Raw genomic sequence first — 27,298 nt, forward strand, 5'->3', positions numbered from 1 at the left:
GTCATCTTCATTGGGCATTCATGCTTAATCTACCTGACTGCAAGTGGCATCTGTTACCCAGGCATCGAATGTTGATATCCAGAACATTTGCAAGGCAGCAACCTGGTCCTCATCGGCATCCTTTATTTCACATTACTTGGTGGACGTTGACTCCTGCAGAGAGACTGCAGCGGCAAAGCAGTTCTGCAGGCGTTATTAAATAGAAAGCCTCACAGCCATCACCAAGTTAGTTGTACCAGCTAATCTCCCAGTGGGGCTGCACAGGAAGATGAAATACAGTTTTGTACTTACTTGTGTAATTAGTTTATTGAGTGGGTTTCTGTGCAGCCACACATCCCTTTCTCCTACCCAGCCACGGGTTGCTATTTATCACATCACACTGCAATTGGATTGTTTTTTTCCTAACTTTTGTCTAGCTGTGGTGGCAGTAGAACTGATGGAAGAGCACTTCTCCCTCTCCCATCATGGGGGCATTTGGACAGGAACTTTCCCTCCCAAGGGGAGAGGGAGTGTGTGTTCTTTAGGGCTATAGAGCAGAAAGAAAGCTTGAATATCTTTCAGTGGCAGGCTTGCACAAGCATAGTCTCAATGTGTGCCTGCACAGGAATCTACTTGGTAAACTGCAGTAACACAGGTAAGTGCAACACTGCTAAATCTTCACAATTCCCATTATAATTTATTGCGATAGAGGGTCTTTATATCACCCACAAAAGGGGATAAGATAAACAGAGGAAATTGCATAGTTAAATATGATAATGTATGGTAAAAGCCAAAACTATTATTTTCGCTTTTGATACCCTTGAGAAGCACCTTCCTTATCAGTGTGTTTTCAACAATTATTTTGCAAAAATTGACATGAAAGTCTAAACTACAATAATTATGCCCATCCATATCTACCTTTGTGCTGCTTCTAGCCTTGGAGTTTCCTTTTGATTCCTTGTACAAGTTGTAAGCACTCTTTTGTATATAATACTATTCTATGAAATTAACATCTTGTTCATCATATAGAACAGCATAATACAGCATTTTAACTAGCTGTCCTGAGTGATTTTTGAATTCTGTTTTGATAGCTTGTACACCGGGATATTATGGTCCTAAATGTGACAGAAAATGCACCTGTAATGGGACTGACAACTGCAACCCATTAAATGGTCAGTGCATAGAAAATGAGCAGTGCAAAGAGGATTATGTGGCAAAGAAATGTGAACAAGGTACACAATTTGAATTTCAGTTGCTAAGTGGTCTCTTTCCTCCCTAAACAGTTATGGGATGAAGTCAAGTCAACCTTTATTGGCAAATCACATAAAAGACACACACACACACCCAATATGACATGATAAATCTTGATAATTGGAAGCGGTACTATAAAAGTCTTACTCTACTTTTGTGGACATATCTCAATGGCGAAACACCAGAATTTGGCTGTTGTCTCAGTTATATTGTCAACCTCATTATTTAATGGGTGTAAAAAATGTTGTTGGTCCAATAGACTTTTTTTCTTTACCAGAAAATCAGTTGCAAAAGACTTAGTCTAGCTGTCTCACAGAGAGAGCAGTACAAAAGCACATTCTCAAGCATTTTTGCACAGTTCATGGTGCATGTGCAGATTCTCTCATGATGGGGAATTTTCAACTGTCTGCCTTTCAACAAAGCTGATGGGAGTAGGTTACATCTTGCACATGTAAAGGCTCAGTGCTAGTTGGGCTCTTTAGCGAACCTAAGTACTTTGCCATACAAGCTATCTTAGGATGCATTCCAAAAGGGAGGACGGTATATTAATTAAATATACCATACCATACCAAAGGAGAGCAGGGAACAGAACTTACTGGCTTCTCTGGTTAGATTCTGATACTCTTGGTCGATCAGCTTCCTTTTCAAGCTCTGAAGAATTTAATTGGCTGGTAACATTGCCAAAGCCTCAAGTGACCAACCTAGAGTAAGTATTTTAGCCTCTATGCATGCCCACCACTCAGATTTCTGATGGGCAGGCAAAGCTTCATACATTAAACCTGAGGCCTCCAGATTGAAGCATAAATGTACCCAAAACTTGAGGGTTGCTAGCCACTGCCCTGGTTTCGAGAAGATGTTGACCAGCTGCCAAATACAGGGCAGCGTATGCCACACAATGGGGTACGAAGTCAACTTATTTGGTCTTGATCTGTTTAACAGCAAAATGGAAGAATTGAGCAGGAAGAAGTTGTGTGGGAAATTTCATCAATTTTCATTATTTAATAAAAGAAAAACAAATATGACCTCTTCTCATGCTTTCTTTGTCATGCCAGGAATGCCCTTTCACGGCTGCTATAAGGTGTCATGTTTCTCCCTTCAAACCCCATCTTTTTAATGAAAACTTTAGCTTAGCTCTTGTAATTGTGTTGGATTTGTGTGTGTCCATGAGTCCCTGTGCATGTGGAAATGCTAGAAGTACTTCTTACTGTATGCTTGTGCTGAGTGAAAGCATTTGTGTCCTCACTATCCTTGTACACACACAGCACAAGGTGTTTTTTCTGATACAGTGTATTCCATTGCTCCATTGTTATTTCGCTAAAAGTTGCTGAAACTGTGTTGCTGTAGCCATCGTGCTGCTGCTTGCCCAAGCAGAATCACACTAAGTATATTTTACTTTCCGCTTGTGCATTGCTGGATGCAGCCTAATAGTTAGTTTGGCATGACATAATTAAAATATTGCAAATGCCTATTTCACAACTGTAGAATACTCACCATGCAGCTGTACATACCAAAACATTATATTAAAATTAGTATCAGGTTTGACATTTAGTATCAGGTTTGACATTTAGCACTGATGGCGACTTTGAAACTGAAGTACTGAGCTGAAATACAGTTCCCAGTGGTCCCTATGAATTAAATGTTTTTTCTCTAGGTTTTTTGCAGTATGTGGGCACATACTTGTATCCAGATGACCATTTCCTTGGGTGGAAGGATTTCTATCAGTAGGATGCAACTTACTTTTCTCCCTCCCCAATAAAATGCTATTCTAGGAAGATGGGCACCCTCAAAACAGTGTTTTGGTGGTAGTTTAATCTGTTCTATGGATGGAAATGCTTGGTTGGATCCAAGCTGGAATATTGTGACAAGCATCAAGGAATAATAGTACCATACAACTGCACACAACCACTTTACAATACTTTTTTGTTCAGCAGTGCTAACCATAATAGCACTTAAGAAATCAATTGACTTGGGGCATTCTTTTCAAAATGCTTCTATTTATTTCTCAGGTGTGATTAATCTGAAGTGTCCAAAGGATCCTGGGTGGTGGTATTGGGAACGCAATTGTTATTATATTGAGCCAGTGATGCAATCAACCTGGGCAAACGCTATGGATTTTTGTACTGCTTACCATGAAACTTCAATGTTGCAAGAGCCAAGCAAAACAGAAAAGGTATCATATATCAGTTTATGCTGCACTGGAACCATGTGTGAATGGCATTTCTTCAGCTAAAACGCTCCCTCCTTCAGCTCTCTCAATTTATATGTGGAGATTAAACTCTGTATACTTTTTGTGTGAATAGGAGGAGTTTGCAGAGCTCTCTTCCATCATTTGCAGCCAATTCAAAGAACCTTTAAAATAATGTTATGGGCCTGGAATTAATTGTTCAGTATCAAATACTGTGGCAAACTCCCCACATAAATTCCATTATTACATTACAGTCATTTTTTCTTTCTTTATAGACTAAATAGTTGGGAAGTAGAGTGAAATAATTTTACCCATGAACATTGATTGGGTTACCTATGGAAAAGCTTAGGAAGGTAAATTCTTCACTAGGCCCAAATGTGGATAGTGAAATAACTTTTCTTAGTTATATGGAAGATAATACTGGAGTGCAAGGGAAGTTACTATATCTTTTTATCCTACCATATTTAAATCAACAAGAAAGTTCCACTTAAATCAGCTGTTACTTGGTTCATTTGTGTTTGTAAAACAAAACTTTCTATTATTATTTCCCATTGCTCTGCTTCCTGAGCCTAATTACCAGAGTCATGCTTATTCAGCTATAAAACTCAGCCCTAGCAAGAAAAGATGTCTTTGCCAAAAGATACATTATTCCATTTATACTTATATCCATATGCTTAGATTGATCTTTAATTTACAGTTTTAGTTAGTTTCTGCTGAGGAGATGGGATGAGGGATTCTTTGGATATGTCTTAACAACTCTGTAGAACTGTGACTTCATTCTGAAATTCTATTAGGAGAACTGAAGAAGTAGCACTCCCTCCCCCCTTTGTCACGGCCTTTTTGGTGGGAAAAATCTCTGACTTTGTTGTGTGGCAGAGGGGATGAGACCGCTCCTGGGAACTGATCTTTCTAGAAGCTTTCAAATTGATTCCACACTGTATTGTCAAAGGCTTTCACGGCTGGAATCACTTGGGTGCTACGTGGTTTCCGGGCTGTATGGCCGTGATTCTACACTGCTGGCCTGTGCACATGCAGTCCCATATGTGTCTGCCCAGAAGGCCATACAATGAATAACAGTAACAATGAATAACTTGAGACCTCCCTGTCACACTTGCAAATGTTTAAGATTCAGAGAATTATTGAGATGTTATCATTCCGATACCCTGGAAGCCATTGTCTAAAGTAAATATTTTCTTACCCTAGATTTGGCTGTTTTCTATGATCAAGGACTTCGTGTGGATAGATTCACCAAAGGCAATATCTGAAGATCTGTTGTAAGAGAACCTATATTTATTTGTTTGTAGCCCTGTTTATTGCATGTTTCTTCCATCGTGGAACCCAAGAAAACATATTATTTATTTATATGAATTGTTTGCAACCCCACATTGGGTATGGTGCAGGCCTACAAGATAGGAAGATTTCCAGAACTTTGTAGAAACTTAGTAGAAATTAGAAGCACTCCCTTTCCCTTCTGCAGTCCCCCACCCATTTTGACGTATAACTGGGAGTGGGAACATTCATTTTCTCAGTTCTTGACTCCTGAAAACAAAGGGCTTCTTCTATTATTTCACCTCTGTGCTGCCTTCTCCTTGAGGCAGAAGGGACTTGTTTAATTTCTCTTTTAAGATCCTAATCTCAATACTCCCAGAAGATTTGCAGTAATTATTTTGTAATTTCTGTCTTTGAACTCAGAAGACTTTTTAGAATGTTTTTTTAGAACAGTGGCAGTAAAATTGTACAAATTAGCAACGATTCTTTTTCCACATCTGCTTCCTGTCTGATTTGGGATGCTGGTTACAGATTTAAAACAAATATAAATCGTGATGGCAGAGACCAAGATCAAAATATTTCTATCCTTTTCATTACAGGTAAAACAGATGTGCCTCCTCAATATTCTCCTCAAAACATTTATCTGCACATTTTGGTGATACATATTCTTTAGATAATGTAATATTTGGCAAACATTCAGTAAATTCCATTAGACCGCCAGGATGTTGTACGACTTAGTGTTGGACTAGGATTCAGAATTGATTCCCCATTTGTGCCATGGAAGTTCACTGGGTGACCTTGGGTCAGTGACACACTCTCAGTCTGACCTACCTCACATGGTTGTTGTAAGGATAAAATGGAGAAGGAGAGAAAGTTAGCTATTCACTGAGGAGAAAAATGGAGTATAAATGAAGTAAATAAATATCAGACATCTTCATTTTTTTTGTAGTAACTGTAAATATTGACACTTGTAACTTTTAATGTAAAATAGAAGGCAATATTTAGAAGTAGCAAATAATGTTTGTGGGCCCAGTGTTAAAGGGGGGGGAGGAAAAAGGGAGGGATGGTAACCAACCATATAACATACCCCCACACAGGAAGACACAGACAATCTTTGTTGGAGTAAAATTGGCCCCAACTTTATTGGTAACGGCAACTGATAGAGCCTTGGCATAGCATGAAACAGCAGATCCAGCTGTCAAGCAACCATCCTGTTGGCTGATACACCCTTCCACCTCTGTCACAGACTGCTTGCTAGGCAAGGGGGAGAACACATGGAATGGCAGGTTGATAGATTCCATCTGGGCACCAGCCTTTTTGTAGTCTCCCCTACCACTTGAGTGAGGGTACCAGGACAGTTTTTGAGCTGGGCATGTCCATCAAGCCACACACCCAAAATCCCCTAAGGGGATCCCTGAAAATGAGGCAAATGGGCATGTAGGCCAATTCCCCCCACCCTCCATGAACCCAGCTCCATGCTGATACCACCAGCATGGAGCTTGTGACCAAAGGAAAGATAAACATAATTCCTGATGCCAAATGCCACTGAATATGCTTAACTAAAGGGAGAACTGGGTGGAAGAAAGCCACAAAGACCTCAACATTCAGGTGGCAGTTTAACCAGCTGGGGTGTGGGGCCTGCCACAAACTCCGCCCTGTGAGGTTCCAAGCCTGAGGCACCTCCCCAGCCAAGCCCAGATGGAGCCTGATTGATTGACCAAAAAGGAAGGAGCTTGCCCAGCCAGAGGAAGAAAGACAAATGCCCGGGGAAGATGAAGACTACTCATGCACAGAGGGCTCTCTGGCCATTACCATCACCTGAGTTGCCATCTCGCTGCCTCCCTTCCTCCATACCCCCCTGGGCTTGCAAATGGGGGCCCATGTGAGTCTGGAGGCCCTTTGTTTTGACAGTATCTGACAGTAAAAAAAATCCCATTGAATAGGCAATGAAAACCAAAAGATTTTAATTTCGACTAGGATGTCAACTTTAGATGCCAAAACCTGAGTATTGAAACTTGGGGATAAATGCCAATGTCAACATGAAATCTGATATATATTTTTAAGAAAATCTACCTTCATCTCTTTTTCATTTAGATTTGTGTTAAGCCTTTCCATCCATATTTTGAAATAATTGTCTTGTGCCTTTGATCATTAGGGAAGGCAATGTTGACAAATCTACTGAGTCATGTAGACAGATGGCTAGCAATGGAACCATTAGACTAGCTAATTGTTCTTCTTTGGCTGGCTGGATTTGTAAAAGAAGGGAAGGTAAGAGAACTGTCATCAGAGTCTCTAACTAAGACAGTTTGATCATATTCCAAATGTGTGGCTTGATTTGTGAAACAGAAGATGTGCAGGATTTTTCTGAAAGGTAACTTGAGTTACAATATACAAATATTTCCTAACTAAATATTTTTGCTGTTCTTGGCAGCATTTCATTGAACGGAATAGATTCTGTTATTTGTAGGATGCCTTACATTATTATTTCTGTACACACACAACATAATCAAATCAGTTACCAGGCTACAAGGTTCTGCTATATCTCTTATCATGAATTACCCTCACTCATTTCAAAAAAGCAACAGAATTATTTATCACCATTGGTTGTTGAGTAGAAGAAAGCAATTCCATAGAAGTAAATCACATGACGATTTATCAGGCAGGTATCCTGCAGATGGGTATGTGGAATCAAGAGAACTTAGACTATGACTTAGATCCACCAGTCATTTCTTTGTATGGAAGAAATTTTTACCTGCAGAACTTAATCTTCTCATCTCCCCACTCCCCACTTTCTGCTACAGCCAAATTCCCTTGAAATGGCTCTTCTGGGAAGCCAAGCACCCCCAACAGCAGCATGGTAGGTTGAAAGTCTACACCAAGAGGGAAACATTGGCAAAAATGTCTCCTTTCTACCCACTCAGATCCTCCATGAGATCAAATCCAATTAGATTAATTAATTCATTTCTCACATCAAAAACATTGCTGTAGCCAAATCATAATATTGTTGCTGAAGGCCTTGAGGGCAGCCTCTTCTAGGAAAACCACACATTATTATTATTTATTCAATTTAATACCCTGCTGTCCTCTCCAAAGTGGGCTCTGAGTGGCTTTCAATACAAATAATTACAATTTGCAAATAAATATTTAAATAATAAAATACCAGAAACAAGATAATAACACTGTATAAAACAGCCTACTGTGCTAAAACATGCCCAACGGTGGGTGACACACACACCCAATTTATAAGAAAAAAAGGAAAGCAAAAGAGGAAAGGGAGGCCAGTAAGATGGAAATGTCACTCCCATTGCTGTCTTCAACTATAGGTCTGGCAAAAAAAAGCTCCATCTTGCTGGCCCTGTGAAATTGCGAGGCCCTGATCTCATTTGACAGAGCATTACACTAGGAGGCATTCAGGATTGAAAAAGCCGTGGACCTCGTTAATGATAGCTGGATGCTTTTCAGGCCAGGGAGCACCAGCACGTTATTGTTAATGGAGTGTAACGCTCTCTGAGGGATGTATCAGGAGAGGCAGTTTCACAGATACACTGGTCCCAGACGGTTAATGGCTTTAAATGTTAGAACTAAAATCTTGAAATGGATCTGGTACTCCACATGGAGCCAATACAGCTCATAGAACAGTGGACAAATATGGGCCCTCCACGGTGTCCCTGTAAAGACCCACATGATCGCATTTTGGACCAGTTGGAGCTTCCAGGTTTTGGACCAGTTGGAGCTTCCAGGATCAAGGGCAGCTCTGCGTACAGTGAATCACAAAATCCAATCTGGAGGTGACCACTGTATGGATCACTGTAGCAATATCAGGATAGGATATATAGGGTACAGTTGCCTGACCTGGAAAAGATGAGAAAATCCCAGTCAGGCTACATTTGTGACCTGGGCCTCCATTGAAAGGGAGGCGTCCAGATTCATGCCCATACTCTTGCACAACTCAGTGAGTTCCATGAGATAATTAAAAATCCAATTATCCATATAATCCAATGCAAGGTTAAAACTGTATTTCTCCAGTGAAGCTGGAGGAGATGAATTGCAACCCTGTTACTCAAGGAACTAACATGAAGTTGAAATCAATTTCTGGTTTGTCATCAGGAATGGCAGCAGCCTTCCTGTGAGGAGAGGACAGAATCACTGTTTATTTCACCCAGAATGTACTTCTAGGTGTCAGGACCATGCCTGTCAATGCCTTGATGTCTTGCTGTGCGTGATTTGCAAATGTTTCCCTGTTTCCCTCTTCCCTTCCTGGCAATCTCCTAGCGCCAGTCCACCTTCAAAGGGGTGTGAATGGTTCCCGGGTTCTTTGAAGCTCTGTAGTGTAATTGTAGAAAAAACTGAAGTGGACATTTGGTGTGGGGCGAAACGGGGGTGGGGGTGGGGTTAAAGGATATCTAGCTCAGATCCTGCTTTACACTGTTACTCTTTGTATTACCTGGAATAAACTGCTTTTGGACTTTCCTACGGTCTCTGTTATTTCCATGTTTGAGAGTCTGACACTAGGATGATTAACAACTCTGCTGATTCGACAGAGATGTCAGAGGTGCGCTCTGCTTCATGAAGATGGGACGGAGTGAGAAGGAGCTGGAATATATCCTGTATCCACGATCTCTCCTTCCCCTGAAGCATGCTGAATAATACCATTACCTCAGCAGTGAGAAAACAATAACAGAGGAAGCAATTAAATCTGTCAGAGCCATGAAGATGACCTATTTCCAGTGATTAATGAAGAATATGAACAACATAAAGTGGTCATCTTGTCAAACATCTTGTGTCTCAGCCAGTGAAAGCTTTGGTTTGTACTAAAAGATAAGTGCTTTTAGTTTCTGCACCTGAAGGTGAGACATGTAACTTGTTGCAGAACACCATCTTGAAATGTAAGACTTTGAATTAGAGATGAAAGGCTGCCCTAAAGTGTGAAAGGAGGAATTGTTAAATGCAACTGACCTGGAAGGCAGCAAAGAAACAAAACTTAGAAAGTTTTTACTGGTGATTGGTGACTATGCATTTTCTAGAGGATGGGAGGAAAAGAGAGGAAGTTTTTGTTGAGAGACTGAGTTAGATACAAAGAAGAACATCTGGCGGCAAAATTGTGCCATGTCTGATAAACAGCAAGGAAGAGCAATTTTGGAAGTGAAACCTCCAGACCTATTGCAGAGAGTTGAACTGATGTTAATATCCATGCAAAATAACATGAAGGAAATGAAACAGAGGGTTGAGCACATTGTCACAGTAATTGGAGAAATAACATAAAAAAGATTAAAGGGCTTACTGCAGACATGAAAAAAAACCCAGATAACTCAAAAGCCATTGAGATCAAAATTGAAGTTCACCCAAAGGAAATATATCACCCAATGGGAAAAAAAATACTCTGACTGGTGATGAAACAGAGGGAACATGTATTGAGAATTTGTGCCATGCAGGAGAAAGATGGAGAAGATCTTTAAAAAGAATTCATTCCAGAGTTGGCAAAATTCATGTTTACACCTGTTGGAGAAACAGATGCTATGGGGGCAAAATGTACTGTGGAAAGTCTGTAGTAGCCAAAAATAAGAATCTTCCCCAGGACTGTGTGATGTATTTGACACAAAGATCATACGAACATAAGAACAAGCCAGCTGGATCACACCAGAGTCCATCTAGTCCAGCTCTCTGTTACTCGCAGTGGCCCACCAGGTGCCTTTGGGATCTCACATGTAGGATGTGAAAGCAATGGCCTTCTGTGGCTGTTGCTCCTGAGCACCTGGTCTGTTAAGGCATTTGCAATTACATATCATTTAAGGAGGAAATCCTTAGTATGCATTGAAAAAAAAAGATGCAAATTCAAGGTCAGGATTTGATCATCATGAAAGAACTTCTGACAGAAATACTATTGAAATGAAAGGACTACAAGGTTCTTACAGATGCTCTGAAAAAGAATAAAATATCCTTTCATTAGTTTCCAATACAGGGGCTTGGTTTCACTTTTAGTGGAACACATCAGAAGATTGCCGATGTCTAAGATGCAAGAAAGTTCTTCAGTAAGAACAAAAAAGACCTTCAGACAACTCGAAAACATTTTCTGCTTCTCTTTTTCACTATCTTCTTTCAGAGTAGAGTGTATTAAATATCAAGAGAGCAATCAAAGGAGAGTTAGATAAAGATGCGTTAAGAGAAGGGATTTAGAGTATTACAAATGTTTAAAATATATGTAAGTGGTTTGTCATACTATACAGGCACATAATTGTTAGAAGGAAAATATGTAGAAATGGTAAGACTAACAAGGCTAATAAGGAGAGCTGGAATAAAAGAAAATGGGAGTAGTATTTTTTAGAAATGATACACACAAGATGAAAGCAGGATGGGGAGTCAGAATCTTATTTTTATTTGGTGCTTTCTGTAATTTATTTTCTCTTTTTCTATTCTGATTCCTTCTCTATCATTCGTCATCATATAAGCATAAGTATTTTATCGTCATTGTGCACGCACAACGAAATTTACAGCAGCATTCCTCGATGCACACAATTTCAGACACATACCCCATCCTCACTTTCCCCTTCCTCCACCCATCCCTACACAGCCCCAAACACATCAACACGAAGCCGCGGAGTTTAGCATAGCCACAGCTCTAGAGTAGAAGCTGTCTCTAAGCCTCTTTGTCCTAGTTTTGATAGACCTGGATCCTCTGCTGGATGGTAACAGTTCAAAAAGAGAGTGTGCTGGATGAGATGGGTCTCTCAGAATATTTTGGGCTTTTTTTAGGCTTTGGGAATTATAGAGTTCTTCCAAGGAGGGGAGAGGGCAGCCGATAATCCTCTGTGCAGTAGTGATCACCCTTTGGAGTGCCTTCCTATCTGCCACTGTGCAACTGGAGAACCATACACAGATGCAGTAGGTTAAGACACACTCTATAGCACAGCGGTAAAAGGACACCAGGAGTTTTCCATTCAGTTGTTGTTTCCTTAAAAGTCTCAGATAGTACAGTCTTTGCTGGGCCTTCTTAACCACCGCGGCAGTCTGTACACCCCATATGGGTTATTAGTCAAGTTTTAGGGAATAAAGGTTAACACTATTTTCTGTTTCTTTTTATACGTAGGGTGGCAGGTCTGCCATTCTTGTAGTAATGTAGATTAAAAAATTTAAATTATTATTTTAAAAAATGAAGCTGAAGTCAGACTGCCCAAGACTCCAAAATAACCTGGAGTAGCAGGTGGGAAGCTAAGCTCGTTTCAGATCTTGAGGTTTTGCCAAGTAAGTCTGTCATGACTGTCCAGGGGTTTTTTTTGTCCTGGTGCAGAATTTTTGTTTTAAGCAGTTAATGTAGAAGTTATGGGAATATAATCTGACAGACTGTTCCAGAATGCACATGGAAAATATTATGATGATCTTTTAAAATATTTTCAGATGCCAGCATATTTTGGGAATACCCTGGAAAGATTCTTGTTATACCATTGGGGAACAAAGCTTATGAAGATAAAGAACATGCAAAATCAGCCTGCTTTTTAGAAGAAAAATGCACTGGAATTAGCTACTGGAGAAAGCAGTATGTACCAGTCAGTGGTAAAGATCTGGTCTTAAGTAGTAGGAGGCAGATTACCACCTATATGAAAACAGGTAATTGTCCCATTATAAATATAATATTTTGGGGAAAAGTTATCTCAAAGATGCGACAGAAGTTCTCCTATTCATCCGTTTTTCCACTGAGTTCGTTTAGGACATGGGACAAATCACCAACCATCAGACATGTTCAATTCTCAGGCAAATTTAAGTGCAGGACAGATGTCCATCTGTCTGGCCTTCTCCCATAGACTATTTATTCTATCATTTAATGTAGAGTTGTTTTCTAAATGTCCATTCAGCCTCGTCAGTATCCTGCTTTGTTATGTTGTTAATCTACAGGGAATATTTCTTTTCAAAATAAATATTATCCACGAAAACACACGCTCCATGTGCTCAGACACCAGGAGCAGAAGATACTAGACATTGGTGTATTTGTTAGAAGACTGACCAAAAGAAGTAAGGGAGGTTATAGTACACTTTAGGAAATAATTTATGAGGAGATCATATGTAGAGAAGTCAGCCAGTTCAGCATATCACCCAGGTTTCCAGGAAAAGTTGGTGTTTACTCATGCACTGACTAAAAGGTTTTTAAAGGCACTATGAAACATGTAACCACCTATTCCTGTAGTGGAATCTCAATGGTCATTATCATTGGTTTTGACATACCTGATGGGTAAACCCTTTGAACCACTAGCTACAACATCTTTGGCATATTTGTCAATGAAGGTATGCTTCTTAGTTGCGATCACATCAGGAAGACAGGTCAGTGAATTGGCAGCATTGAGCACTGAGTCACCTTTCTTTGAAGATTTACAAGGGGAAGGTGGTATTGAGACCCTCACTGGACTTTCTGCCAAAGGGGTTCACAAAATTTTGTATGGTTCAGGAACTGAATTTGCCAGTGTTCTTTCCGAAACCATCATCAGATAAAAAGAGAAAATCACATAGCTTAGATGTTAGGAGAGCTTTGTTTTGCTTACAGAGAGCAGAGGACTTTAGAAAGAATAAAACGTTTTTTGTGATGTATGCAAGTCAGTTCAAAGAGAAAAGGGCATCATCACAAGCACCGTTGAGTTGGATAGTGTCAACAATAAAGTTGGCCAAAGTGTCTTGCCCACTGCTACTGCATACCCATCCCCCCAGGGCACAGGTCTTCTGCAGCATTCAGAGGAGGGGTGATGCTTCAGGATGTGTGTCAAGCTGCAATGTGGTCTTCCACAGACATTATGTCTTGGACCTTTAGGAAAGAAAGGAAGTGGCAGTGGGCCAAACTGTTCTGCATTCGATGTTTGGATGAACTCTACCCACCACCTGGTCAAGGGTTAGCTTTTTAGAATCCCAGTGTTTCAATGCACAGAAGACTGATAATGAAGACAGTGGTGCACTTACCTGTAACTAATGTTCATAGAGGTTTTCTGTGCAGGCATACATTCCGGTCCTTCTGCCCTGCTACAAGTTCAAGTCTTGGGGCAGCAGGCAGAACTGTGGGAAAGGGTCAGCTATTGATCAGGTGATCATTGATAGGAAATGTGCACAAGGCAACAACTGTAACAGAGCCCTCTAGTATTAGAAGCTCAAAATCTCACTCTTGCTGGCCTGCATCAGAATGCAGTCTCAATTTGTACCTACGTAGAAGACCTTGAAGAACAACAGTTACATGTAAGTGCAATCCTGTCAAACTACTTGCGTTGCATTTTGCTTTTTGTTGGAGTAACCACAAAGATCTGCTGTCTTCCAAATACTTGGTATTTTTAAATTTATTTTCAGCTTGCAGTGAAAGAAGATATGGGAACTATTGTCAGGAAAGGTGCCCTGTGTGCCCCAAAAAAACCCCATGCAACAGACTGACAGGAAAGTGTTTCGATGAACTATTCTGTGGTGAAAGAAAAGAGTTAAGACTCTGTGAATTCAGTGAGTACTGCAGTAACTTTCAGTGGTAAAGAATCTTGCCTAATGAAGCCAATCTTTATATTATTTATGTACCCTTCACTAAAGAATGGTACACTCCTATTTGGGATGGTTGCTCTCTTCCACCAAGCACACAGCTTCAGGAGGAATGCACATGGAGCACTAAGGGAGGTAGGGGACATCTGCCTAGCCAGCCAAATCAGCCCTGGTTATCAATAGAGTAACAGATGTCGCATCTAGATTGCTTTCACATCCAGTAGTTTACTGTGCTGGTGTCCTTTTAAATATAGGCACACTTTTAAAATTATTTTTTAAAGAAGAAGAAAATTATACTTTCTTAAGAGCACAAAGCAACATTTTATTAAGAAAATACCATGTATATCTATAGACATGTACAAAAATGCACAATTATGAGCTGTAAATGCTGAGTCAATAAAGGGTCTCCATCTTTCTATGAAATATGTTTTGATAATATCTTGTAATTTTAATCATGCTAATTCTGTTAGTCTAGCCAGTCTTGTAACTTGCAAGACTTTAAGTCACATTTTTATATTTAAGTACCTTGAGCTCTTCCAGTTCTTAATTAGCAATCATTTATGCATGCATGCATGCATGCATGCATGCATGCATGCTTGCTTGCTTGCTTGCTTGCTTGCTTGCTTGCTTGCTTGCTTGCTTGCTTGCTTGATTGATTGATTGATTGATTGATTGATTGATTGATTTTTACCCGGTCCATCCCTGAGGGGTTCAGTGTGGCATCTAAAGGGAGCCTATTCTAAACCCCATTGCTCTGCATTTTACAATAATAGTATTCAGTAATTCTAGTTTTGGATCTTCTCTAGTTAAGTCATACACAATATATTTTCAATTAGAAGGAATTAGTCTTAGTAATCGTTTTATCTTTTGAGTTCCTTATTGTACACAGGGGTAATGGGACTTCACACTCACTGTCAAAGCCCATTGTTTTTTTCAGAATGTTATTAATTGGTCCAATTCTGATGTTTAAGTCATGTGCTAAGATAATTTTAGCTTTAGGGAACTGATTACTAAGCAAAGCCACATTGTTTGTTAATTTGGTCCAGCAAATGTTCCCTTCTGTTTTATCGGGCAGTAGAGGTATGTAAACATTTATAAACATTATTTTCATAGTATCAAAATAAACCAGTATGGCATGAGCCAGGGGAGGGTGAGGCTTAAGGCAGGACATTTCTTAACTTAAATGATGATTTAACTAAAATACCCAAACCTGCTTTCAATCTGCCTGTGTATTCAATTTGTAACCTGAAAAATAGAAAGTAGAGTGTCTAGTTAAAGAAATAGCTATGTCCAACCACATCTCCTGAAGTAAAATGATGTTGTAGTTGGGTAAATATTCCACAAGGTCTCTGTCATCATTTTTATTTTTCCATCCCATCATGTTCTGGGGCAGCATATTTCCCAAGTTGTTCCCAAGATGGTAGTAGTCTGTTCTGTGAATTTACATTCCGGCTGGTAGATGTCTTAGGGGATGGAGTTCCACATTTAGTAACAGGAGAGATGTCTTTATGGACCAGCAAAAGAGTGTTATGTGTAGGACCTAGTTCCCAGACTCATTGGCACAACTGCAATTGTAGCTAAATTTAGCAGAATAATGATTCAATTTACGCAAAAATGTGAAGAAATTGCAGTTTTCAGTCAATGGACCTTCTGAAGTGATATCCATAAAATTGCTCAGGAATTTCAGTTGGAGGAGTTACTGTACATATATTTGTATTGAACATATTTGACAGAAAACTTTAACATAAGGATATGACCACCATATGTGCCTATAGTTAGCATACGGTGTCCCACATTTCCAATATATATGTGTTAGTTTCTTTTAATCAATTTATGTGAGACTATATATAGCACCTTATACACTTTTATTTCATGCTAATACATATTGTGGAAGCTACCCTCCAAAGAAAATTTCATTATTAGAATTTGAACACTAGTATTTTCTCCTAATGTAAATTTTTGAAATCTAATTCTATATGAGTATGTGACACATCTCAAGTTTATGAAATGTCAAAACTGAAAATACTGAAACTAATAAACTCTAAGATTCCTGTTTATTAAGTTAATATATGAACTACGTTGATTACCAGACATTGCATCTGCAACCCTAGTGCAATTACTTTTTAACAAAAAAGATGCAAAAATTTGGAACTCATTCATTGTTTTCAGTGCAGCCCCACATGGGACTGTGCAGTTGCAGGCTGGCCATAGAGAACTGGCAAGAAGACTTCCAGAAGCTCCAGAGCGCTAGGAATGCTCTCCCCACTCACATCTGGAGCTGTGAGCAGGTTAGTGTTCTGCCCAGGCATGATGGAGGTGCAGAAAGTTCTCCTCCCTAATTCACCACAACGGAGAGAAAACTGGCATCAACTGAGCACTTTTTACCACCCTCCCCCCCCTTGATATTATTTGAGAAATGTGCCAAGTGTGGATGGAACAAAGATGGTTCAAAATGGTGAACATGATGAATGTCTTTTCTGTCTTGGTGAGACTCTCTGAGTCTCTCTGCCGATCTTGCAGCCTTTTCATTGCAAAGACCAGGGATGAACAGGCTTCAACAGTGTGTTGTAGGAAAAGTATCTCACTTCAGTGGATACTCTCACAGATAAATCTTTGAAGAGGCCTTGTACACCTTTGGTCCCTTTAGTCACTAAAGTCCCATCTGGACCGACTCCTAACTTGGCTTTGGTGGCCAATGGGCAACTTCTGACCCCCCTGTTAAAAAAGCCCCAAAGTAAATTAATAATATATCTCATTCTAAGCCATTGTTGCCTTGACACTGTGGCTTGTTGCTGATGCATCCTCAGCCTAATGCTCCAGTTTGTCAGCCAGATGTCTCTTGTCAACACTGATCACCATCATCTACTCAGTTCCTAGATTCTCCAGTTCCATCCCCTCATTGCCATCCATTGAACTCTTGTGGAATCCCTGTTGCAGTCATGGTCAGAATATGAGAGCTTCTTGATGTCAAAGCTACCAGTTCCCTCAACATCAAATATCACTGTCTCCTGTTTGGACCATTCTCCCAGTCCAGAACTCCTCCATTTTCCGAGGACACCTTCTGCAACACATTCCCACTCCCTGAAGGGAGACAGAGGCCCAATAGGGGTTGATGTTTGATAGCTATCATTCACACAACCAGCAGTTTTAGTCAAAAATCCTGTCAGAAAAACTAATATATAAGCTGCCAACAACTCTGAGGTAATCATGGAACTTTGAGAGGCTTTTAACAGATAAAACAAAACTAGACTTTATTTTACAAGCTTTCTTCTCAGGTTGTTACAGAGAAGTTCTTAAGTGTTTCTGGTTCTTTTAGGCAGATATTTACTTAGATATTACAGATAGAATGCAGTTTTACTTAAATATGGTTGTTTCCATTACAAGGTTTAGTTTCACACATGCACAGGTGTCTCTGTTTAGGGTAAATCTTTTCAACACAGTTCTGAACACTCTCCTAAAACACCCATCCTTAACTCCAAAGGGTCTCACATTGGCTTGGGACAGAATAAGCTCTGAGGTTTCACTAAAACCACACTTAACACTGCCAGTTAAGCTAAACACACCCTCATGAACTCTCACTGGTCCAGTATATAGATGTGGTCTCCTCATGAGACAATAGCCAAACCCTCTGTGTGGTCTTAAGAGTGTCCCCATGAAATACATTTCCCTCTTGTTTTCCACCAACACCAGGCCTCCTAGCCTGTAGTGAAAACAAGGATCTTTCCTCTCAGTCTTTGAGATCTCTTTGAGAACACTTGTCCCCTAGCCATTCTCCCTCTGTCTCAGGCTCTCAGCCTCTAAATGAGATCTCGAACTGACTGAATCTGAGGACTGACACGATCTGTGTGTCACACAAGTTCTCAAGCTGTTTCAAAATCTTTTTGATCTCTGCAAATTCCCCTTAAACTCCCTCCTCTGACAGACTTTCTCTGCTTTTATATAAGTGAGCACACCCTCTCTGTGGCTCCTGGCTACTGCATCTTAGCCAGCCAATCAGGTTGATTTCCGGTTAACAGTTAGTGCTCCTTCTCTGGCTGAACTGCACCTTTTAAAATTAACCCTGTTAAAGCCTAAACCGTCACACCTTCCCTTTTGTTCAGCACACATTCTCATTCTTCAGGGGATGATGTTTTCTCTTCTCTCTCTTTTAAAAAAAATAAATTTTATTAGTACTTAGAAACTTGACAACACAAAAAAGAAAAATTACAAAAATACATTTAACAAAAGGGTTCCCAAATATTAACATATAAAGATATTATTATTATTTGCTCTTTAGTAACATAAGTAAAAACAGATCTTAATAGTTTCTACTGATGGACATCACACTTTTCTCTAGTAAGTCTGTTGGATGATCTTCTGACTTTCAGTGGATGATGTTTTCAAAATCCCCCTGCCTCCTTTGCATCAGGGAAAGTGATCAATGTTGGCACCTCACTCACTTTGTCAATCACAAGGTTTCCACTCTCATCCTTGGCAGTTTTTATATGCATGTTGTTCGGGGATATATACAGTGGTGGGAGTCAGCAGGTTCGCACCACTTTGGCAGAACCTGTTGTTAAAATGGTGCTTGTAAACAACCAGTTGTTAAATTATTTGAATCCCACCACCAAAACTGGTTGTGAAATTATTTGAATGGGTGCATTAGGACATGTCTCCTCCTTGTCATATCTCTTCTCGTCATCTTCCCAATCCAACCATTAAACCTTATTCAACACTGAGACATTAGGGGATTACCACTTCACTGTGTCACCATCATGATCCAGACAACAGTCATCCTTCAGATTCAGATGTGGAGTCCAGAGACACCTTCATGTTTCTTCAGATGTCACTGTCAGGGATCTGTCTCCTAATCTCCCAGTGGAGGACCTTAAGCTCTATACAGAACAATTGATCTGGATGGCAAAATGACCAGCTGGAAACTGGCCCACTCTCTACTCTGAATGGGAAGGGGGGGATGCTAAAAGTGCTCTGAAGCTTCTGGAAGCCTTCTTGTCAGTTGTCTGTAGTCAGCTTGTGCCTGAGCAGTCCTGTGCATGCCTGCACAGAAGATACTTGATAATCAACAGTTTCAGGTATGTGAAACTTTTGTAAATAAAAAGAGCTTAGTGGTAAAATATGCAGACATGTATCTTCATACCCAGTAGAAGTATTTTGACATATTAAACAATAATTTTGCAAACCATAAATGCATCTGAAACCGTAAAAGCATCTGATGCTTTGCTGCTACAGGTTATGTGCTAAAAATTCTACACAAGTTATTATATTTTTTTCTTTCGCTACTGCTTTTTTAGTCTAATCATTATAATGCATCAGAATTTATTTTGCTGTGGTTGCTGTTTTCTTAAAAGAACTTGAGAGCAAATTCTGTTCTCCTTCTTGGAGATACTTCAGTGGACGTTGTTATTATATTTCTACGTTTGGTCAGCTGAATAATAGTGATGCAGAGTACATGTGCAGCCGATTTAAAGGAGGTCAGCTCTTAGAAGTAAACTCCACTTATGAAAAGGTTAGTTAGACAAAGATATTGTCATTCTTAAAATTGTCTCTAATATTTCTTTGACAGAATTTTGTATAAAGTCTTATGATGGGTAGGAGAGTAACTAAGGTTATGGTCCTGGGACTCCTTGGAAAGAAACCCTAATAAAGTCATTGGGACTTGCTTCTGAGTAAACATTCTTTCTAAAACTACATTATTTAAAGAGAGATGTTATGTTCTAGCACCAATAAATATCAAACTGCGTAGATGTGACCCCATCTACGGATAATTAAATCCATATTTTGGGGCCTTAATTCTGCAGTCAGGGGGAACAAGTTTTAGTTGGGTGTTTGATTCTGATCCTTTCCTCCCTGCCCCTCAAAAAGTAGTTATACAGTGAAGATGGAGCTCACAAGATAAGCTTCTGGTTTTCCCATTACAAAAGGAGAAGAAAAAGAGATAGTGTCTCTTTCCACCACTATAAGCTAAACAGTGACAGAAGCAATGCTACGGATTTCCCCACTGCAAAAGTTGGTCAAGAACTCTCCAAGTTGGTCAAGGACAGAAGCAACTCATTGGATCTTTCCGCTGTAAATGGGAGAGGAGAAAGAGATAATCTGTTTCCTTTGCATTCCAAGCAATCTGTTTGTTTTCTTTGCAGCCCAAGCCAATAGCTTAAAGTGGGGGAAAGAGAAACAATATGTTTATTTTCTGCCCTCCAGATTCAGAGCTTAGGCTGCAGAGAACAAGAACAATCTCTGACAACGGAGAGGAGAGCAATCAGCTGAGTTTCTGGTTACTCCCCCTCAAAAAACCCCCTAAATTTGCTACATCTCACAAAGCCTGGATTGCAGTTAAGTTTCCAGGATGGGACATCAGAAGAGATGGACCTTAATTTGATTCCCACTATCAGCTGGGAGTCAGCTCCTGATCACTCTTTGCTAGATACAGGCATATAGTGGGTATATGTTTTTTTCCCTCTTGTTGACGTTAAGGCAGCCTGAAGGAGGGTATTTCAAATGACTAAAGCAATGCAGTATCGTGGCCCTGTTTCTCAGTGCCATGGTCCTGATCAGTATCAACCGCCCCTTCCAGGGGATGCTGCATAAATATGCATGTGGAGATTTAATCACAGATTTGCATGGTGATGTGTGGCTTGGCCCTAATGTCTTCTGCTGTTATGCTTTTTCCTTAACTTGACATCGTATTCTCTTACAAGCAATGTGGTTAGTACCTCAAACATATCTTTAACTGGTTGAAAATATACCAATTTATGAGATATATGTGTGGTGTAGTGTGTATGTCCCTTTAAGAGAAGTGCCTGTAAGGGAATGAAAAAAAGGAGTGGATACAGCTGTTCTTCATTGCTTGGTTTGAGCTTGAATAAAGAGATTTTGAACTGAATGTGGAGGTGTTATTGGACAGATATAACAATATGTAATATATGTGCTCAAAGAATTATGTCACTGGATAATAGCAGCTTGGAAAAAAGTAGCTGTTTTCTTCCCATGATATCTCTTTCAGTTGTCTTTGTTAATCCTTTGTAGGATTGGATAGTTCAAGTAACCTCAAACAAAATCTGGGTTCGGGATGTGAATCCCAGTCTCCAGTCAAAAATGCTGCCATTTCCCATGAAAGGAAAACTAGAGCCAAGGTAAATTAATCTTAGCAGTATTTATTTTACAGGTTATTACATTTTGTTTTACTTTACGGGTGATGATGTTGCAGGAAACTTTATGCTGTGTATACTATTAACCCTAAGAGTTGCCTTCTCCCAGATAAAATCAGAGTCTTTGAGAATATTCAGAGTGCTTTCCAGTCAATGTTCTTGCATGTCCATATCAGTTCTCCCTGATCCACCTAAGGGTATAATTATCAGCTGCGTCTGTCTAGGATTTCAGGCTGCCAAAACACCTTTTTCTGGCCTACTGATCAATTAAAGCTCTGGATTGGCAATGATTGCTTGTTAAGGACCCTTAACTTGATACCAGTTCATATAATCTCAAGAGAACTACCATATTCTTTCCAACAGAGAAAGTATAATATCTGGTTAAAAAGGTAATGGAGAAACAGATAGTGTTATCCAGTGTTTCTAAAACAGCAAGAATGCTTTGATTAAATCTTAAGTGTTTTTGATGTGCACAATGTTGAAAAGGGATAAGACAGCATCTAAAGTCATGGTACAGATAATCAAAAGGCTCCCCCTTTCTCTCTAATGGCCCTCGCCATACCTCAGACAGTGGGGCAGTCAGAGATGGGCTACCTCTAAAAGTAAGTACAGTTTGCTATCAAATGCCCACTGTCTACAGGCCAAGAACATCCCCCTCATCCTTTTGACTTAGTTTAAAAGAGGCTGTATTTGGAGGCTTCCTCAGCTACAATGGCTAGTAGCTAGTGATGGGCAATGATCCCCTTTTAAAGCAATCTGTGGTTGTGCTCATCACCAAATCCTTTGGCATCTTTCAGTTTATCTTCAAAATAATAGCTTCTGTAAAATGCAATGGTCATATAAATCATTATTTCCTATAAATATTGATTTTCTGGAACTTCTGCGATTTTAGTATGTTACAGAAAACAGAGGACTATAATATTATGCCATGCTATTTTAATATTTAAAAGTGCCTTTGAAAAACTCTTGTCCTTTGTAATAGTTATAGAGCAACAGCAGAGGATCCAATACAACAACTAGTCACATATTTTTATCAATCTTAACTACTGACAATTTCCACCCCGTTTCTCTTCCATTCTGTTTTAACATGTTCTACTTTTGACCTCTCTACTTGCTCTGCTTCTGATGCCATTGGCAGATCTGCCCAAATGTTAATAGTATGGTAGGTCTTCAAAAAAGTGACATCCTTCTGTCTGCCACTGGTATGGCTATTCTGATAATGCAAAATACTTTTGCAGTGTGTTCATGGTGTCATTTTGTGACTAATCTGAACTCCAAGGTCCATGAATCTTCTTTTATGAAACTGAACTTGTCATCTACAGCAATATTCTGTGGCCCTTCAAAGGATACAGGCAGAATTGATTGAGCATGTATTAACCCTTTTGTACAAGACAGATAATGCTGCTTCGGAGGGAAGATAAATACAATATGTTGAATAGCAAGACCATAAATACAACAGAACATGCTAAAAATATTATTTTTTAACAAAATGTGTTTTCTGGCAATTTTAAATTCATGGCCAGCTGAGTTAAGTAGTACATCTTTAGTTAGCAGAACTCCTATTTAATAATTTCAGATTGAGCTATATGGCTGGTCATGGAGAGGCTAAGCAGGTATACCACAGTTCCTGGGATTTTGGATAAACATGTTTAGATGTTTCGGTCATTACATCTATATGCTAGTCATTTATTAGGATTTACCCATCACCAACATTTAGCAATTACTATATCAGCAATGGTTATTAAATACTAATACTTAATACTAGTTACTTAATATTTGTTTGGGTAATCCTTTCAAAAAATAATCCTATCAAATATAACAAGTGGTATAATCATATGGCTTAACACGCTACATGTTTTTCCCCAGTGTTATTTATGTGTTTTTAACTGAATTTTACTATTTTAATTGTATTTTAATTGCTTTAATATTTGTATGTTTGCCACCTTGTGGACAGCATAAAAATATTTAAATAACATAAAAAAATAAATATCCATTCTATCATCAGTTAAAACTCTGGATTGGCAATGATTGCCTGTTAAACATCCTTAACTTGATATTGTTTCCAATGGTTAAAAAGGTAATTGGGAGACAGATACTGTTATCCTGTGTTTCTAAAACAGCAAGAATGCTTTGATTAAAATTTAAGAGTTTTTAACGTGCATAGTGTTGAAAAGAGATATGATAGCATCTAAAGTCATGGTACAGATACCCAAAAACCTCCCTCTCTCTCTTTAATGGCCCTTAACATACCTCAAACAGTGCGGGTAGTTAGGGATGTGCTCCAAATACGGAGGGAGGAAACCTTTGATAACCAGTGGTGGGAGGCAGCATCAGGGGAGGGCATTAACCTCTAAGCTGTATGTTTGGCCCTTGAGAGTGGCCCTTGGTTGGCCACTGTCTGAAACAGTGTGCTGGATCAGATGGATCACTGGTCTGATCCATCAATCTTTTCTTAAGTTCTTATATATCTTTTATACAAGCCAAGGGAAGAACCAAGACCTTTTTAACTAAAGGATTTTATGTAGATACACATAGAACTTTATAATATAATGTTAGGATTGGACAGTCCACTGTACTCTTTCTTACCTTATTTCCCATGATTGATTTTACAAAGCATAAAGTGGGTTATTTGTCCAGCTGTGAGTTGCTTTATCCTTCTACTTTGTCTTTCAGGGATCTTCACAAGATTGAGGACTTATGTCTGCATTTGGATCCTAAGATAAACCGTTTTATGGCATCTCCATGTACACAGTATTCTTCATGGGTCTGTGAGGCCCCACTAGGTATGTTAATTCTATATCTCCAACTATGAATCTGATTATTTGGCAACATACTGCCATTTGGGGAAAGGGTGCTCATGTCCCTTTATGCTTCAACAATGATTGTTTATCTGTGCCAGCACTGGTTCCTACACCAGAGGACCGCTGGCGCCACAGCAGCATTGTTGCCCAAGTGTGACAGAGCCGCACAGCTCCCCAGTGCCAGGGTAAGTGCCCCTGAACAGGTGCAGATGCCACTTATGCTGCCGTTCAATGGCATTTACACGGGCACAAGGGTCATGCCACATCCATGGCCCTTTCACACCCCCACTCAGGATTTCACTGTAAGTCAGCTTTCAAGGTCAGTATTATCTACTTTAACAAGCTGTGACTTTTCAGACTTTCACATCACCTAGTACCTGATATTTTAAACTGGGGTTGCTAGAAATTGAAAATGAGACCTTCTTCAATGCAAAGCAGATGTTCTACCATTGAGCCATACCCCTTCACCAAACATTTAGAACTTTTTGCATTAGTAATAGAAGTGCTCTTGGTGATTCCATCTGGAAAATTAAATCTGTTTTGCTCTCCAGTATGTGGAAGTTATTTCCTTTAAATAATTAACTAATGCCACAAAGATGCAATGGCTGTAAAATAATCTCCTTACAAACCTATAAGCAAAATCAGATTTAAAATGTTGTATTTTTGCTGAGTGGTTATGTTGAGTGGAATTGGAGACCCTCAATCAGCTACTGATGTGCTGAGGCTTAGCATCTTCCTCTTTCCTTGTTTTCACAGCTTCGAAGGCAGTGGATGTTTCTTATAAGTGGTGGAAATCAATGGCTTTATCTGGTATAATAACAACTATTGTCATGATTCTGACTGTGTTTCTGACATATAACATTGGACACTGGATTCCAGAAGCATCAGGAAAGTCAAAAAAAGATTCAGCCACACAATAAGAGTTGGGTTCTGTAATCAGAAAGTGTTTCATATGAAGAATAAAAACTGGCATACACAGTTGGCAGGCTCAGAGACTGAGTCCTGAGTTCTTATTGTCTTGCTGTTAAGGATTGTGGGTCATGGAGTGAGAAAGCATATGGAACAGCAAATGCAAATGGTATTTGTTCAGGGCCTTAACAGAGTTTAGATAGTGTGTAGCAATATGATTAAGGTTGTATAATCTTAGGTATGACTGCAGAGGTTCAGAAGGAATGGCTGTCTGCTTGTAGCACTGAACTGGCAAAATAGGGAAAAAAACAGACAGTAAAGAACTAGTCTAATTTATCTAACAGCTTTTAAGACTGTTTTGCAATTATAAAAAACACTTCCTTGCAATTTTCTTGTTTGTTAAAGGATTAAATAAACCTGTAAATGTGCATGTGTTTCATAGTAGATTATTTGTAGATAGAGGATTCTCAAATTTCTCCTGAAATTTGTAGCAGCAAAGAGACTGGGTCTGTTGTTTCTTGCATTCATTGGCAAGAATAATTCTCAACACAAGCACCCAAATGACACCTTGGGCAACAAAATAGGAGGCCTGTTGCCTTGAACAAGCAATTTGTTCTGTTCTCACCATTGTGTCAGTTGCCTGTTTTTGATTTTACATCTGTAGTCCCTACTTCTCCCCTTCCATCAGGAGCTGCTTCTATGGTCCACCCTAAAAAACTTTTCTTTTTTTTTTTGTTTTAATTGTTCCAGGGAAAGCAGTCTCTCTCTCCCCATGTCCCCTATCTCCGTATTTGCACTATATGTGTGTAATGCTAAAGTACAGTGATGCACAAAACTGTGGGTGGGTGGCCCCTCCACCTGAGCCCCCAGCAGGACGGACAAATGCTATTTTCTTTATTTGAATTGTGGGTTCCCTTTGTTGGAGTTTAAATCTGAATTCATCTTTGTTGGATTTTAAATCTGAATTCATCATAGTGAATTATCTACCAATTGTCTAAATCTGAATTAATCATAGTAAATTGTCTACCACATTTCTGTCTTACTGAAAAACTGAGAGCTCGATCTTGCAAGAGCTCTTGTTTTAGGAAAGCTCACACTTCAGTTTCTCCTCTCCCAGCATTGTTGCCATGGAATGACTCTTATCATACCCCTGAGTTCTTTAAAGTCTGTCCTCCTAACATCTAACATTCATGTCTGGCTATATCTGCCTATCAACTCTTTTGGCTCCTGTCAAAAAAGCAGCCTAGACTTTCACCACCTGGCTCACATGGGTTCTTGAGAATAAGTGGACACACAGCAGACCAAATAATTTTTTTTAAGTCTTGTTAAAAAAAAAAGTCAGCATGAAAAGTTCCTCTGCATGAATAATTACATCTGCATAAATAGCAGAAGATTAGCTGAAAACATAAGACAGAATAAAGCACTCACAAATATGCAAATATTAGCACAGTCCTTGAAATCCTTGTAGCGTTGGTCTTAGTTTCTTCCAGCAAGCATAAGTTAAAAAAAAGTACAGCATTTCAGGTAGGTTCAGAATAGAATAGCCACTCTAGCACCATAGTAAGTTTTTTTTATAAAGATTCATCAATCACGGTCAGGTGAATCTAACTCAACCAATTAGAACCAAATATGAGTGGAACTTTCCAGAGCTAAGCTTCTGGTCATACTTACACATCAGCCAATTAGTGACTTGGGCCAGATTGGCACAGATAATCACAACATCTCTTTAATATTTTGAGAGATTGAGACGGGTAACTAATACTTCCTGCTCATTCTCACAACATCAAACAGGTGAAACAGAGTCTAATCAGAACAGGGCCTCCCAATTGAAGGAGACAGAAAAAATTGGCCTGTTTTAAATTTGTTCCCTTTCGCAGCCTGAGCAACTTGACCAAAGTTCTGACAGTGATTGAATTTCTTGACGGCTCCCAATAACAAAAAAAGAATTCTGGGAGGAATTCATAGATAACAGATAACAAGTTGTTCTATTGTTTAACCCCAGCTGCTCAGCTCTATAATGATCAAAAGAGTATATGTTTGTGTGTTTGTGTAAATGGTTTACTTGTAAACTTAACTGCTTCCACGAAAGTTTTCAGACTCTTAATCCTAATTTATACACAAAGTAATATATACAACATAAAGTGTTTAATACCTACAATTAACAGATAACAATTCCAATACATCTATTACACATAAAGTAACAATACTATATATTGTCGAAGGCTTTCCATCAATTTACCTGGAATAGACATTGTGCCCCATCCAAC

General features: G+C 39.3%; 1 protein-coding gene across 1 annotated transcript; it reads left to right on the plus strand.

Annotated features, from left to right (window-relative positions):
* The first annotated feature begins 947 nt into the window (after positions 1–947).
* LOC125429844 lies at positions 948–25,453 on the plus strand. Its single transcript, XM_048491367.1, has 10 exons — positions 948–1,211; positions 3,237–3,400; positions 4,619–4,689; positions 6,840–6,952; positions 12,077–12,286; positions 14,000–14,143; positions 19,525–19,682; positions 21,200–21,306; positions 23,995–24,104; positions 24,879–25,453. The coding sequence occupies exons 2-10, from the start codon at positions 3,314–3,316 to the stop codon at positions 25,040–25,042; spliced, it is 1,164 nt and encodes a 387-aa protein (XP_048347324.1). The 5' UTR covers positions 948–1,211; positions 3,237–3,313; the 3' UTR covers positions 25,043–25,453.
* Positions 25,454–27,298: the final 1,845 nt, after the last annotated feature.

The sequence above is a fragment of the Sphaerodactylus townsendi genome, linkage group LG03 (assembly GCF_021028975.2).
Source record: "Sphaerodactylus townsendi isolate TG3544 linkage group LG03, MPM_Stown_v2.3, whole genome shotgun sequence".
NCBI lineage: Eukaryota > Metazoa > Chordata > Lepidosauria > Squamata > Sphaerodactylidae > Sphaerodactylus > Sphaerodactylus townsendi.